The sequence below is a fragment of the Triticum aestivum genome, chromosome 4B (genome assembly GCF_018294505.1).
Source record: "Triticum aestivum cultivar Chinese Spring chromosome 4B, IWGSC CS RefSeq v2.1, whole genome shotgun sequence".
Lineage (NCBI taxonomy): Eukaryota > Viridiplantae > Streptophyta > Magnoliopsida > Poales > Poaceae > Triticum > Triticum aestivum.
The window spans coordinates 467,180,999-467,198,229 of NC_057804.1; the positions used below are offsets into that span (position 1 = coordinate 467,180,999).

The 17,231-nt window shown below is 42.3% G+C and overlaps 1 protein-coding gene across 1 annotated transcript; it reads right to left on the reverse strand.

Moving 5' to 3' along the window:
- Positions 1 to 569: 569 nt before the first annotated feature.
- On the reverse strand, positions 570 to 4,735 carry LOC123092759 (ABC transporter F family member 4). Its single transcript, XM_044514579.1, has 6 exons — positions 4,114 to 4,735; positions 3,470 to 3,559; positions 3,309 to 3,392; positions 3,102 to 3,239; positions 2,948 to 3,018; positions 570 to 1,125 (listed from the first exon to the last, which is right to left on the reverse strand). Exons 1-6 carry the CDS (start codon positions 4,456 to 4,458, stop codon positions 762 to 764), a joined length of 1,092 nt encoding a protein of 363 aa, XP_044370514.1. The 5' UTR covers positions 4,459 to 4,735; the 3' UTR covers positions 570 to 761.
- Between the last annotated feature and the right edge of the window lie 12,496 nt (positions 4,736 to 17,231).

A 17,231-nucleotide genomic window follows, 5' to 3' on the forward strand; every position in this document is an offset into this window, starting at 1 on the left:
TCGCCAGGTTGTCCACATCTCTTTTGATGGGCGCAACAAACACAGCCGCATCGTCCGCGTAAAGAGAGGTACGCATGATGACCCCTCTCCCACGAATCTTGTGCAAAAGGCCTTTCCTAGTTGCCGTGTCGAGGATTTGCTTCAAAGGGTCGATGGCAATGACAAAAAGGAGAGGAGAGATGGGGTTCCCCTGCCGAAGCCCTTGGCCATGCTTGATGGGAGAGCCGGCTACCCCATTCAAGAGAACCCTCGAAGATGAGGAACAAAAGAGAGCCGCAATCCACTCCCGAAATTTGCTAGGGAAGCCACGCCTCCGCAGGAGGTCAAGCAAATACTCCCGGAGTCAAAGGCCTTGCGAATATTAATCAGGATCAGATACTGGGAGAAGAAACATTCAGCTTTCATTTCCAATAATAATCAGGAAAAGAAAGTAATCCTTGGGTAGAAAATGATGCTCCAGTTTGTTAACCTCAGTAGAACTCGAAGCGAAAAGAAAAACATGAATCACTACGCAAGTACTGCAAGACATGTCAATAGCTTCCTAAGGTTCACGATGGATAACATGAATCTACGCAAGCACTGGAAGACATGTAGTCATTGCATCGCTTCACACCTCAATAGTTTTGTTCCAGAAGTTCATACGCATCACAGCGTCAGTGCACAGAAGAAGAAAAAGTCTCATCGCTTCCTAAGGTTATACGGATCTAGCACAATGTCAATGGTAACACAACGGACACATGCCTTGTTTAAGGATCAGATACTTAGCTAGAGATCTTTTGCTTCTTGGACTTCTTAGGCATGACAAAGTCATCGTCGTCGTCGTCATCTGTGTCGCTAGATGCCTTCCTCTTCTTTTGTGATGTGGTTTTTCCCTTTGTGGCTGAGTTGGTTTTGACAAAGTCGTCGTCATCTGTGTCGCTAGATGCCCTCTTCTTTTGTGCTGTGGTTTTTCCCTTTGTACCTGAGTTGGTTTTCTTATCGCCTAACAGCAGTACCTTCTTGGTTGGAGAACTTGCCCTTCTCTGTGTAGAAGGCGTTTTGACCGGTGACCTCAGTTTCTGACCCAGTTTCTTCGCAAAGACCTCTGTAGCCACATCCAGCGGTAGCAAACCCCATTCCATCAACCTGTACATCCAAATGGTTACTTGCTTACATCAGAGGAAATATTAGTGTATGCATAAAATGTAAAAACCGGACATGAAAGAATAACAATTTCAACACACAAGCTACAAGTAATTACTATCAGAATGAAATATTATGCTACTGTATGAATCGGTCAGGAGCGACTGATAAGTGGAAATCCAACTAAAAACAAGCAAGGTTTGTTAGTAATTGATGATGAAACAAGGTAACATCTCTGACTCATGGCCCTCATGTATACCCAAGAAAAACGGACCTCGGCTGCAAGCAGAACTTGTTTCATAACAACAATTGAGAGGTACAAGGCAGAAGCATACAACCTAACAAACAACACTCACACCACCAAGCTGTTTTATAGCTCAACAGTAATGTGTGCTATAAATGTTCTTATATGGAACCTGCACCAGGCCACCAACCAGTTTTTGGAAAACACTACTAGGCCAGGATTTTATTATCGTCGTAAGCAAATAACCATTTAGATTCTGTGGCTGACCTTCAATATTTAACACCATAAATCAGTGGAGATTAAAAATTCTGGTGCTTTTAAGTTTTAACTGAACTTGGTTCACCTTTGATATTGCATTAATCTACCAGCAGCTCATCATAATAGCTTCATGTTAGTTCGGCAGTGCAAGACGCAATGATCACTTTATTGTGTTCAGAAATAGTTTAACAATTTCAGATTACTGATGTTCCACAAACACAGAATTGCATTATCAGTCGAGCACAGTGGTACAAGTAACGCTGGCTATATTGTAGTAAGTTCAGTATTTATCAAATTTAGAGAACATGTATACAAATACCAATGTGTTTCGATTTATATCTCGTTTCCCAGCTTCTAAAAGGAACTCTAACCCATCCCAAAAAAATCCTTACCTACCCAAAAATTGCCACCGTTGGGAGTTAGACCCATCTAACTCATCCCCAATACCCCTTCTAACTACCAAGAAATTTTTGGAAGCTCCCAAAAAAAAAGCTTTGGGAGGTTTTGCTCCCTCCCAATACTTTTTTTGGCAGGAGAAATTTTCCTTCCTCAACGGTCACCTCCCGCCACCGTCAAAGTTGCCCCCGGCAACAACTCCGGCCAAGTCACCGGCTCTGGTGAGCCACGCCGCCGCCTATGTACGCCTCCTCCGATCGCCAGCTCTGGTGAGCCACGTGGCCGCCTATCTCCGCCTCCTCCCACCGCCGCCGCCACCACCTCGCGCCACCAAGCCAAAGCTCATGGCCACCACAGCCACCGCGCTGGACCACCCCACCTCCCGAGCTGAGAAGCGGCCTTCAGCGTCGTTGACACAGAGGGAATCAGGGGATAGGGTCATGGCATATTGCCCCCCTCCATCCACCGCGACGGCCATGGCGAGCTTTTGCCTGCCACCCATTAGACAAAATGGCCAAAAGATATTTTCTTTTTCTTGTAATAATGTGGAAATATAGCTGAAATGTAATCTTTTTATGCAAAAGGATGTGTGAATTAGCCAAAAAATGGGAGTCAAGTTTAGGCGATGGCTCAGTTCCCAGTCTCCCAATACCAAGAAATTATTGGGAATTAGGTTTTGGGACTGGGTTTTCGGGAGTCAAGTTTTGGAGATGGGTTAGAGTTGCTTTAAGATCATGAAATTATGAGGTGGAGAATTCTCTAACTTATTCCTAATAAAAAATACATATTCAACTAAAATTCAGGGGGTTCTACTGTGATTTTTGGAAACAAGTTTGTTTAAATACCCTGTACAAACTATCATTATATCTAGTTGGCTAGTCCAAAAAAAAAAAACAGGTATAGTGTTTCATAGATGTGGTGTCTCACCAAAATGCAGCCATTTCACTATTGGGCACCTGCTCATAGAGCGATTCATAAAATATCCTCAATGGATCCCTCTGTAACAAGAAGAAAAACGATTATTGGTCCGTACGAAAGGAATCAGAACATATCAGATAGGGAAATGTCATAATGTTTATACTTCAGGAGGAGGATCATGTTTCTGCCCTGGCAATTCATACAACTTTCTCTCCTTCTTCACCACAATAGCCCCCTCCACCCCAGCAGCCTTCTTTTCATCTTTCTTGATACCAACTTCCTTCTTTATTTTCTTTTCCTCCTTCAATGAATCAAGAAAATAATTTAGAACTATAAACAACACAACATAAATCATGAAAATGGCATATACCTTTGTATCATATTCATCTTTTGGTTTCTTAATCTTGGAAATCTTGGGTTTGCCCGCAGCTGGACTTCTCTTCTGAGATTTTGGCTGAAAAGTCCACAACTACTAATCTCAACAACAGAATCGACAAAATAAATCTGGAACAAGAGAAGAAGAACTGTGACCTTGCATTCATCATCAGAACCGGTTTCTTCTTTCTTTACTTTAGAAGCCTTCACCTTGCTATTGGAAATGCTTTTCTCCTTCTCATTTCCCTAAAAGACACAGCAATGTTATCTTTATACAAGGAAAGAAAGACTGGGAGAAACCAGTAAACTAAATCCAATACATCTCAGCTGAAGGTAATTTTGTAACAGAGAAAATTAAATAAAATGGATATGCTACGAATCGCTGTGGGCAGCTTGAAAACCCTCCAATTTTTCTCTAACTGAAAATGTCATCCGGCGACATGTCCAGCTCTAAGAAAATATTGGCAAATGAGTTTACGAATCCTTAGTAATCGCAAAACACTCGTAAGAAATCCTCGTGTGTCAATAAAAATTACAGTTTTGCTAAAGCACATCTAGATGTGCCATAAGTATTGCATATCTATGTCCTATGTCATTGATCTTACGCGGAGATTTGTGTGGGTAATTTCTTTTTTCTTTTTCTTTTTCTTTTTATGCTTACATTGAGTCACTTAGATGTGCAAGAACTAGGGCACATCTAACCTAGACAGACCTATAGAAATAATTGAACCGATCTATAAAATCGACATGCTGCTCACACAAATTGGCACCGAAAATATCCCTAAAGATCCGAATCGAACCTTCTTTCCCCGCGAAACCGGAGTGTACTCATCTGCAAAATCCTCGTCGTCGTCGTCTTCCTCCTCCTCCTCGTACTCCTCCTCTTCCTCCTCGTACTCCTCCTTTTTCCCCTTCTTTGCACCCCCATTGCTCGCTTTTTTGGCCCGAGAACGCGCAAGCGGAATGTTATCATCGTCGTCCTCCTCCTTCTTGACCTTGGAGGCACTCGCCGTGCTCGCTTTCTTCTTGCCTCGAGAGAACGCCAGCGGAACGTCGTCTTCATCGTCTTCGTCGTACTTCTCCTTCTTGGGCGGATTCTGCAGCGCCGCAGTGCCTGCGGAAACGGCGGCGTCTTCTCCGGCCATTGCTGCGGTAGTGGTGAGGCGAGGGTTTCGGCTTTTCGCGGTCGGTTTTGGGGGGTAATGGGGGAGAGACCCGAGGGCCCGAGCTGGTGGACAAGGAGGAATAACGACAGAGGATTTAGACAGAGGGATGAAGGATGCCCTCACCAGCGCCGGCGGTCGGACGGCGGCGCTGGGGCGCTTGCGCCTATCGGCTGATGGGGAAGAGGGAGAGGCGGCGGCGCTCCCTGTGGTGCCTTCTGTGGTCCGGACGAAGGAAGGGAAAGAGCGGAAGGGGTTCAATCCCGGATGACCAAAGGCCGGTATTAAGCTGGGCTGCCGAGAAACAGTCTGATTCCCCCCGGGCCGCCACTATGATTCAAGTTGGGCCACGCAGGCTTCGTTGGACTGGGAAGGCAAATCCCCGCGGCGCTGTTAGCCCGGCTCAGTGCGGCTGGGCCGTTTTTCTTCCGTCCTTTTCTTCTTCTGGTTTTTTCTGCGTATTTCGTTTTTCGTTTTTTCTTCTGAGTTTTCTGATGGTTTCTTTCTTTCTGTCTTTATCTTATTCCTATACATATTTTTTATACATATATAAGTTTTCTTATAATGCATGTTGAATATTTTTTCAAATATGCGATGACCATTTTCAATATATGATGAATATTTTTATGCGCGATTAACATGTTTTAAATATACGAGCATGCACATTTCCCATTTTATGTAATATAGTGTATTTATAAACTGTTTAAACTAAACAAAAACAGTTCTTTGTTATCTATCTAAATATGTGAAATATGTTTTCAAAAATAAACAAACCACATAAGCACATGTGTTCCCTCCATCATTCCACGCTTAATTAAAGCGTGGAATAGGAGGTCGCGAGAAGAATGAGGGGAATAGCTCGGTTGTGGTTAGGCTTCTTCGCATCTCATGGGCCATGGTATGGTAGGCTGGTTTTTTCATAAAGTTTTTTTTCTTCGTTTCATCCGGGTTTCTTTTGCACTTATGGTTCTGCATTCATTTATGGGAGCCACTAGTTGGCTGGTGCCCCTGCAGGGGCTTGCAAAGGAGCACCCGTTCTTGTCGCTTGGTGCTCGCAAGCGAGCCAAGCGGAGCAGATGTATGGCGTGACAGTGTGTATTATAATTTGTGTTTTTTGTTTTTCTTTTCTATTGAGTTTTTTTCATTTGTTTTTCTTTTCTATTGAGTTTGTGTTTTTTGAAGTGCAGTGCATTGCATGATGTGTGCATAGGTACTATGTGATGACGTGTGTTTCACGTGGCAGCACATGTGTGCTTTGCCACCCACGAAGCACATATGTGCTCTATGGTGAAGCACATGTTGTGCTACCCGGGGAACACAACTTACGCTACACGTGAATATACTACATTATGAGAGAGCACAAGTATGTTACCACCGTGAAGTTCACGTTGTTATTTTGTGAAGTACAAGTTAGCTATCAGTGGGAGTAGAAATTGCATTCGAAAAATGTTTGTCAATATCTATCAATGATGGATCTTATTTTAAAGATGTCAACGTGAGAAATACAACAATAAAAATGATTCGTAATTTGAACGCTTCGTTTAAGAGATATTTCATTGTAAAAATCAGGCATATAAAATCCACGTGCAATCAACCATCTCATCTCCTCTTGTTGGAAAAACCAATCAAAATACTCTAATGGCTACAAACAACGCACATGTGTTGCACTGCTTGTCTCCATCAGAGGCCTTTGGGTAAACTTAACAAGGTGTTAGAATAAATCTGAGACACTTCGTCGATCATCCGAAGACCAAGCAATCACACGAGCATGATACCGGATTTGTTAACGAGGTTTACCGATATGGCTACATCACCGGGACCTAACTATGGGCGCTCATCCCCGTGACACCGCTACAATACCGCATCCAGTCGCCTTGGGCGCCGACACATGCAGTCGGCTTCCCCTGCGTTCCAGTGCTATTATGTTGGCATAGGTTACATCGTGTGTCTACCCCCGCTATATGTGAGAGGCCTAGGATACAAGTGTCCTACTTGGACACGACTCCATATCCTATCTAAACACAATACTAATACAAGTCCAACTATAACCTACATAGTACACAATATTCGACACAACTCTAACAAACTCCACCATGGCGAATATTCTTCATCATCTTGGATTCGTCCATGCGTCAAACTTTCATGTACATTGAACTTGAGTTTATCCCATGAGTACCGCCGCTACTCCAAAGACTCCATATGACTCCACTTGCAACTTGTAGTCCCTTCTTTTCTTGACCACAGTCAACACTGGAGCAAAATTAAGTTCCTTGTCACTCTAGTTTGTGCTCCCAACTTTTAGAGTATCAGTCCAACGCCATCACACACTGATTGCCGACCTGTGTGAAAGTGAACAACTCACATATTGGGTGTCACGTAAGAGTTACCTGAACTCAACATCGCCGCTCCATTCTTGACCGTTTTGTCTGAAACTTGAAAGAATTTCACTGTTGGTTGTAGTTATTCCGAGCCAAATTCGCAATTGTCTCACCACATGTATGACCACCAGAGCCTTGGTCCGTCTTCATGTCCCGTGCATACCGCATGCCTCACCGCTATTACTGCGTCGAGCCTACGCTGTCCCCGCCGAGTCTCAAGGGTCACAAAACCACACCACTCAACCCCCACGGTAGAGTACCATCGATCATCACCAATCGATGACTGATACGTCTCCAACTTATCTATAATTTTGTATTGTTCCATGCTATTATAGTATCCATATTGGATGTTTAATATGCATTTATATGATTTTTATATGATTTTTGGGACTAACCTATTAACCTATAGGCAGTGCCAGTTCCTGTTTTTTCCTTGATTTTGAGTTTCACGTAAAAGGAATACCAAACAGAGTCCAAATGACCTGAAACTTTACGGTGATTATTTATGGAACAGAAGAAGCCCATGGAGCATCGGAGACGGACCAGAACAGACCCGAGGCCACCACAAGGGTGGAGCCCCCCCCCCCTAGGGTGCGCTCCCCTATCTTGTGGTTGCCTCGTCGACCCCCCTGACTTGCCCCTAATGCCAACACCTCTTATATATCCCCAAACCTCCAGAACAGAATCTAGATCAGGAGTTCCGCCGCTGCAAGCCTCCGTAGCCACCCAAAACTAGTTGGGACCCTGTTCCAGCACACTTCCGGAGGGGGGAACCATCACCGATGACCATCTTCATCATCCCGACTCTCTCCATGACGAGGAGGGAGTAGTTCACCCTCGGGGCTGAGGGTATGTACCAGTAGCTATGTGTTTGATCTATCTCTGTCTCTCTCATGTTCTTGACTTGGCACTATCTTGATGTACCGCGAGCTTTGCTATTATAGTTGGATCTTATGATGTTTCTCCCCCTCTACCTTCTTGTTATGGATTGAGTTTTCCCTTTGAAGTTATCTTATCGGATTGAGTCTTTAAGGATTTGAGAACACTTAATGTATGTCTTGCATGTGCTTATCTGTGGTGACAATGGGATATTCACGTGATCCACTTGATGTATGTTTTGGTGATCAACTTGCGGGTTCTGTGACCTTGTGAACTTATGCATAGGGGTTGGCACACGTTTTCGTCTTGACTCTCCGGTAGAAACTTTGGGGTACTCTTTGAAGTTCTTTGTGTTGGTTTGAATAGATGAATCTGAGATTGTGTGATGCATATCATATAATCAAACCCGCGGATACTTGTGGTGACATTGGAGTATCTAGGTGACATTAGGGTTTTGGTTGATGTATGTCTTAAGGTGTTATTTTAGTATGAACTCTAGGGTTGTTTGTGACACTTATAGGAATATCCCAATAGATCGATCAGAAAGAATAACTTTGAGGTGGTTTCGTACCCTACAATAATCTCTTCGTTTGTTCTCCGCTATTAGTGACTTTGGAGTGACTCTTTGTTGCATGTTGAGGAATTGTTATATGATCTAATTATGTTATCATTGTTGAGAGAACTTGCACTAGTGAAAATATGAATCCTAGGCCTTGTTTCGAAGTATTGCAATACCATTTTCACTCACTTTTGTTACTTGCTACCTTGCTGTTTTTATATTTTCAGATTACAAAAACCTATATCTACCATCCATATTACAATTGTATCACCATCTCTTCGCCAAACTAGTGCACCTATACAATTTGGCATTGTATTGGGTGTGTTGGGGACACAAGAGACTCTTTGTTATTTGGTTGCAGGGTTGTTTGAGAGAGACCATCTTCATCCTACGCCTCCTATGGATTGATAAACCTTAGGTCATCCACATGAGGGAAGTTTGCTATCGTCCTACAAAACTATGCGCTTGTAGGCCCAACACGAGTCTACAAGAAGAAGGTTGCGTAGTAGACATCAATGACGAGTTTCACGTTTCCATCAGACCACTAGGCTCCAGTCCGAATTGCGTGCCTCTCACTTTTTTCCCACTAAAATATGCTTCAATTCTCTGGATCCTTACACCGAAGCCCCTCAATCCAGCTCCACCTTCAAACATGACTCCATCGTATATGATCAGTCCACCCTCACGCCACATCGACTTCAAGCTCTCATGTGCGCACCGTCTTGAATCAACCCCGCGTCATAGTCTTGTCAAAGCCACACAAGCCTTTAGGCATGCGCCATGTGTTTCCACGCCCTAGAAGTCGGTCACCATCAGCATCACGCTCCTATGTCGCTGTCACCAATCCCACCACCGTCTTCTATTCCAACCGACTTACGTCGACCCGTCAGACTATGTAGTCCAACCCAGCCGAACTTGTCCGGCTGTATGACACGCTCGAGGCTCCCAAATCATCTTTCATGAATTTCCATCCATCACATGATAATTCCATCACCACTGACATGACTTCCCGCAACGCCTTGAAGCTTCCCTGTTGTGCCAATAAATCGTTCACCCATATATGCCATAAGCCAAGGTTTTTAGTTCCGTTGAACTTCTCCACCTCAAACCAGGTATCCGTTGGCGCCATGGTTCTTCGTACGGTTGACCTTGTGAAAAACACATGAGCAATCTCCCTGTGATGCACAAGTACACAACACATCCGTGTACTACTAGCAAATCTGACCAAACTTTGGACTTCATGTCTCTCGTCTCAACTCAACTTCCTGATGCTAGCAATTGCCTTTTTGTCAAAACGTCCTGCTACTCCAATGGATGTCTAACGTGATGGATATTTTCTTCCAGATTGACCTGCCTCCGTCTGTGTCGTACGAGGACTCAGTCCTCTTTTCTACACTACTATTAAACAAGAAAACATCATCAGGGCGAACGGAAACTCTGCCGTACAAACAACCCACGCCCGCATCAGTCTACAGGTAAACCCACGTCCTTTTCTCATCTAAAAAAATGGTAACAACCCACGGCCAATTTACACGGAGAGTCATATACGGAAACAAATGAGCTAACTTAGCGAGCGTCCAGATTACATGCCCCGTCGCTGCCTTGCGCAGCCGATGACGGCCGCGACGAGGAGCTCGCCGAGTCACTCGATGACGGCCACGACGACACGATGTTCCCCAACACAGGTGCAGCCATGATACGTCCATTTTGCATCATGCTTCTATATTGATATTTATTGCATTATGGGCTGTTATTACACGTTATATCACAATACTTATGCCTATTCTCTCTTATTTTACAAGGTTTAGATGAAGAGGGAGAATGCCGGCAGCTGGGATTCTGGGCTGGAAAAGGAGCAAATATTAGAGACCTATTCTGCGCAACTCTAAAAGTCCTGAAACTCCATGAAAGTCATTTTTGGAATTAATAAAAAATACTGGCGAAAGAATCAACGTCAGGGGGCCCACACCCTGTCCACGAGGGTGAGGGGCGCCCCCCTTAGGGCGCGCCCCCTTGCCTCGTGGGCCCCCTGACAGCCCTCCGGTGGCCATCTTCTACTATATGAAATCTTTTACCCTGGAAAAAATCATAAGCAAGCTTACGGGACGAAACTCCGCCACCACGAGGCGGAACCTTGGCAGAACCAATCTAGGGCTCTGGCGGAGCTGTTCTGCCGGGGAAACGTCCCTCCGAGAGGGGGAAATCATCACCATCGTCAACACCATCGATCCTCTCATCAGGAGGGGGTCAATCTCCATCAACATCTTCACCAGCACCATCTCCTCTCAAACCCTAGTTCATCTCTTGTATCCAATCTTTGTCCTAAAACCTCAGATCGGTACCTGTGGGTTGCTAGTAGTGTTGATTACTCCTTGTAGTTGATGCTAGTTGGTTTATTTGGTGGAAGATCATACGTTCAGATCCTATATGCATATTAATACCCCTATAATTATGAACATGAATATGATTTATGAGTAGTCATGTTTGTTCCTGAGGACATGGGAGAAGTCTTGCTATAAGTAGTCATGTGAATTTGGTATTCGTTCGATATTTTGATGAGGTGTATGTTGTCTTTCCTCTAGTGGTGTTATGTGAACGTCGACTACATGACACTTCACCATTATTTGGGCCTAGAGGAAGGCATTGGGAAGTAATAAGTAGATGATGGGTTGCTAGAGTGACAGAAGCTTAAACCCTAGTTTATGCGTTGCTTCGTAAGGGGCTGGTTTGGATCCATATGTTTCATGCTATGGTTAGGTTTACCTTAATACTTCTTTTGTAGTTGCGGATGCTTGCAATAGGGGTTAATCATAAGTGGGATGCTTGTCCAAGAAAGGGCAGTACCCAAGCACCGATCCACCCACATACCAAATTATCAAAGTAACGGACGTGAATCATATGAGCGTGATGAAAACTAGCTTGATGATAATTCCCATGTGTCCTCGGGAGCGCTTTTCTCTATATAAGAACTTGTCCAGGCTTGTCCTTTGCTACAAAAAGGATTGGGCCATCTTGCTGCACCTTATTTACTTTCATTGCTTGTTACCCGTTACAAATTACCTTATCACAAAACTATCTGTTACCGATAATTTCAGTGCTTGCAGAGAATACCTTACTGAAAACCGCTTGTCATTTCCTTCTGCTCCTCGTTGGGTTCGATACTCTTACTTATCAAAAGGACTACGATAGATCCCCTACACTTGTGGGTCATCAAGACTCTTTTCTGGTGCCGTTGCCGGGGAGCGCAGCGCTTTTGGTAAGTGGAACTTGGTAAGGAAAAATTTATATAGTGTGCTGAAATTTACTGTCACTTGTTACTATGGAACATAATCCTTTGAGAGGCTTGTTCGGGGTATCTTCGCCCCAACCAGTAGAGCAAAGAGTTGCTCCTCAACCTACTGAAAATGTTTACTTTGAAATTCCTTCGGGTATGGTAGAGAAACTGCTAGCTAATCTTTTTACAGGAGATGGAACATTGCATCCCGACTTGCACCTAATCTATGGGGATGAAGTTTGTGGGTTATTTAAGCTTGCAGGTATGCCCGAGGATGTTATCAAGAAGAAGGTTTTCCATTTATCTTTGAAGGGAGAGGCATTGACATGGTTTAGGCTATGTGATGATATGGGATCATGGAACTACAACCGATTGAAATTGGAATTTCATCAGAAGTTTCATCCTATGCATCTTGTTCATCGTGATCGTAATTACATATATAATTTTTGGCCTCGCGAAGGATAAAGCATCGCTCAAGCTTGGGGGAGGCTTAAGTCAATGTTATATTAATGCCCCAATCATGAGCTCTCAAGAGAAATGATTATTCAAAAAATTTATGCTCGTCTTTCTCTCAACAATCGCTCCATGCTCGATACTTCTTGTGTTGGGTCTTTTATGATGAAGACTATTGAATTAAAATGGGATTTATTGGAAATAATTAAACGCAACTCTAAAGATTGGGATCTCGACAAAGGTAAGGAGTCAGGTATGACACCTAAGTTTGATTGTGTTAAATCTTTTATGGATACCAATGTCTTCTGTGAATTTAGCACTAAATATGGACTTGACTCTGAGATAGTAGCTTCTTTCTGTGAATCATTTGCTACTCATGTTGACCTCCCTAAGGAGAAGTGGTTTAAATATAATCCTCCCACTGTAGTAAAAGCAGTTGCACCTATTAAAGTTGAAGAAAAGATTATCACTTATAATGATCCTATTGTTCCTACTACTTATATTGAGAAACCACCTTTCCCTGTTAGGATAAAAGATCATGCTAAAGCTTCAACTATGGTTCATAAGAGTAATACTAAAACACTTACACCACCTGAGCAAATTAAAGTTGAACCTAGTATTGCTATGGTTAAAGATCTCTTGGCTGATAATATTGATGGGCATGTTATTTACTTTTGTGATGAAGCTGCTAGAATTGCTAGACCTGATGCTAAAAATAAACAGAGACCTGTTGTAGGCATGCCTATTATTTCTGTTAAAATAGGAGATCATTGTTATCATGGCTTATGTGATATGGGTGCTAGTGCTAGTGCAATACCTCATTCCTTGTATACAGAAATTATGCATGATATTGCACCTGCTGAGATAGAAGAAATAGATGTTACAATCACCGGTTGGGATTGTTAGAGATGTTGAAGTCTTGTGTGGGAAAGTTAAATATCCTGCTGATTTTCTTGTTCTTGGTTCCCCACAAGATAGCTTTTGTCCTATTATATTTGGTAGACCCTTCTTGAATACTGTTAATACTAAGATAGATTGCGAAAAAGATATTGTTACGATTGGTTTGGATGATATGTCTCATGAGTTTAATTTTGCTAAATTTCATAGACAACCCCATGATAAAGAATTTCCTAGTAAGGATGAAATTATTGGTCTTGCTTCTATTGCCCTACCTCCTAATGATCCTTTAGAACAATATTTGCTAGACCATGAAAATGATATGTTCATGAATGAAAGAAGGGAAATAGATGAAGTATTCTTTAAATAGTGACCTATTTTAAAACACAACCTGACAGTTGAAATTCTAGGGGATCCTCCACCACCCAAGGGTGATCCCGTGTTCGAGCTTAAACCATTACCCGATACTCTTAAATATGCTTATCTTGATAAAAAGAAAATATATCTTGTTATTATTAGTGCTAACCTTTCAGAGCAGGAAGATGAGAGATTATTGAAAACTCTAAAGAAGCACCGAGCTGCTATTGGATATACTCTTGATGATCTTAAGGGCATTAGCCCCACTCTATGTCAATGATACATCTTGAGCTAGCGTTGGTTTTCCCCAAAGAGGAGAGGGTGATGCAACAAAGTGTAGCGTAAGTATTTCCCTCAGTTTTGAGAACCAAGGTATCAATCCAGTAGGAGGCTCCTCAAAAGTCCCACGTACCTACACAAACAAACTGAGAACTCGCAACCAACGCAATAAAGGGGTTCTCAATCCCTTCACGGTCACTTATGAAAGTGAGATCTGACAGAGATAGTATGATAAGATAAATATATTTTTGGTATTTTGTGTTATAGATGCAAAAAAGTAAAGATGCAAATAAAAGTAGATTGAAAGCAAATATGATAAGAGATAGACCCGGGGGCCATAGGTTTCACTAGAGGCTTCTCTCGAGAGCATAAGTATTACGGTGGGTGAACAAATTACTGTCAAGCAATTGATAGAAAAGTGAATAATTATGACGTTATCTAGGCATGATCATGTATATAGGCATCACATCCATAACAAGTAGACCGACTCCTGCCTGCATCTACTACTATTACTCCACTCATCGACCGCTATCCAGCATGCATCTAGAGTATTAAGTTCATAAGAATAGAGCAACGCATAAGCAAGATGATATGATGTAGAGGGATAAACACATGCAATATGATATAAACCCCATCTTGTTATCCTCGATGGCAACAATACAATATGTATCTTGCAACCCTTTCTGTCACTGGGTAAGATCACCGCAAGATTGAACCCAAAGCTAAACACTTCTCCCATGGCAAGAAAGATCAATCTAGTAGGCCAAACCAAACTGATAATTCAAAGAGACTTGTAAAGATAACTCAATCATACATAAAAGAATTCAGAGAAGATTCCAATATATCATAGATAAACTTGATCATAAACCCACAATTCATCGGATCTCGACAAACACACCGCAAAAAGAGATTACATCAAATAGATCTCCACAAGAGAGGGGGGAACATTGTATTGAGATCCAAAAAGAGAGAAGAAGCCATCTAGCTAATAACTATGGACCCGTAGGTCCGTGGTAAACTACTCACAACTCATCGGAGAGACTATGGTGTTGATGTAGAAGCCCTCCGTGATTGATTCCCCCTCCGGCAGAGTGTCGGCAAAGGCTCCAAGATGGGATCTCGCGGATACAGAAGGTTACGGTGGTGGAAATTGTGTTTGGTGGTGCTCCTGGATGTTTTCGGGGTCCGTGGATATATATAGGAGGAAGAAGTACATCGGTGGACGCCTGAGGGGCCCACGAGAGAGGGTGCACACCCTATAGGGGGGGACGCCCTCCTATCTCATGAGGCCCTCAGAGCTTTCTTGACTTGCACTCCAGGCTCTCCGGATCAGATTTGTTCCAAAAATAACGCTCCTGAAGGTTTCATTCCGTTTGGACTCCGTTTGATATTCCTTTTCTTAGAAATACTGAAATAGGCAAAAAAAACAGCAATATGGGCTGGGCCTCCGGTTAGTAGGTTAGTCCCAAAAATGATATAGATGTGTAGAATAAAGCCCATAAACATCCAAAAGGGGTAATATAATAGCATGGAACAATCAAAAATTATAGATACGTTGGAGACGTATCAAGCATCCCCAAGCTTAATTCTTGCTCGTCCTCGAGTAGGTGATTGATAAAAAGAGCATTTTTGATGTGGAATGCTACCTAGCATAATTCATAATGTAATTTTCTTTCATTGTGGCATGAATGTTCAGATCCAAATAATACAAAAAAAAGTTCATAAAGACATAAGAAATAGTAATACTTCAAGCATACTAAACAAGGTAATCATGTCTTCTCAAAATAACATGGCTAAAGAAAGTTATCCCTACAAAATCATATAGTCTGGCTATGCTTCATCTTCATAACACAAAGTATTTAATCATGCACACCCCCGATGATGAGCCAAGCAATTGTTTCATACTTTAATAATCTCAAACTCTTTCAACTTTCACGCAATACATGAATGTGAGCCATGGACATAGCACTATATGTGGAATAGAATGGTGGTTGTGGAGAAGACAAAAAGGAGAAGATAGTCTCACATCAACTAGGCGTATCAACGGGCTATGGAGATGCCCATTAATAGATATCAATGTGAGTGAGTAGGGATTGCCATGCAACGGATGCACTAGAGCTATAAATATATGAAAGCTCAACAAAAGAAAACTAGTGGGTGTGCATCCAACTTGCTTGCTCACGAAGACCTAGGGCACTTTTGAGGAATCCCATCATTGGAATATACAAGCCAAGTTCTACAATGAAAAATTCCCACTAGTATATGAAAGTGACAACATATGAGACTCTCTATCATGAAGATCATGGTGCTATTTTGAAGCACAAGTGTGGAAAAAGAGATAGTAGCATTGTCCCTTCTCTCTTTTTCTCTTATTTTCTTTTTTTCTTTTTTTTCTTTGGCCTTTTTTTGCCTTTCTTTTTTTTCTTTTTGTAAAGTCCGAAGTCTCATCCTGACTTGTGGGGGAATCATAGCCTTCATCATCCTTTCCTCACGAGGACAATGCTCTAATAATGAAGATCATCACACTTTTATGGATTTACAACTCAAAGCTAGAACAAGATATGACTCTATATGAATGCCTCCGGCGGTGTACCGGGATATGCAATGACTCAAGAGCGACATGTATGAAAATTATGAAGGTGGCCTTGCCACAAATACGATGTCAACTACATGATCATGCAAAGAGCACTATGACAAAAGTAATGTGTGTCATATGAACGGAACGGTGGAAAGTTGCATGGCAATATATCTCGGAATGGCTATGGAAATGCCATAATAGGTAGGTATGGTGGCTGTTTTGAGGGAGGAGTATGGTGGGTGTATGGTACCGCGAAAATTGTGCGGCACAAAAGAGGCTAGCAATGGTGGAAGGGTGAAAGGGTGCGTATAATCCATGGACTCAACATTAATCAAAAGAACTCATATACTTGTTGCAAAAATTTAGAAGTTATCAAAAATCAAAGCACTATGCGCATGATCCTAGGGGGATAGATTGGTAGGAAAATACCATCGCTCGTCCCCGACTGCCACTCATAAGGAAGACAATCAATAAATAAAATTATGCTCCAACTTCATCACAAAGCGGTTCACCATACGTGCATGCTACGGGAATCACAAACTTAAACACAAGCATTCTTTAAAACCATAATCACCCAACTAGCATGACTTTAATATTACTACCTCCATATCTCAAAACAATTATCAAGTATCAAGTTGATCATAGCATCCAATTCACTTCCTATGATAGTTTTTATTATACCCAACTTGGATGCTCATCATTCTAGGACCAACTTTGTAACAAAAGCAAATACCATGCTGTTCTAAAAGACTCTCAAAATGATATAAGTGAAGCATGAGAGACTAGCAATTTCTTCAAAATTAAGACACCACCATCATGCTCTAAAAGTTATAAGTGAAGCACTAGAGCAAAAACTATCAAGCTCAAAAGATATAAGTGAAGCACATAGAGTATTCTAGCAAATTCTAATCAAATAGGCTTCTCCCAAAAGGTGTGTTACAGCAAGGATGATTGTGGTAAACTAACAAGCAAAGACTAATATAATACACGATGCTCCAAGCAAAACACATATCATGTGGCGAATAAAAATATAGCTCCAAGTATACCAATGAACGAAGACGAAAGAGGGGATGCCTTCTCGGGGCATCCCCAAGCTTAGGC

Bases quoted from the DNA above. Each gene is read 5' to 3' on its own strand.
- LOC123092759 (XM_044514579.1), bottom strand. From the start codon at position 4,458: ATGGCCGGAGAAGACGCCGCCGTTTCCGCAGGCACTGCGGCGCTGCAG. The intron at 3,393-3,469 runs GTCACAGTTCTT...TGGACTTTTCAG, and splicing joins GTTCTGATGATGAATGCAAG to CCAAAATCTCAGAAGAGAAG. The intron at 1,126-2,947 runs GTGAGACACCAC...TTGGATGTACAG, and splicing joins AGTGAAATGGCTGCATTTTG to GTTGATGGAATGGGGTTTGC.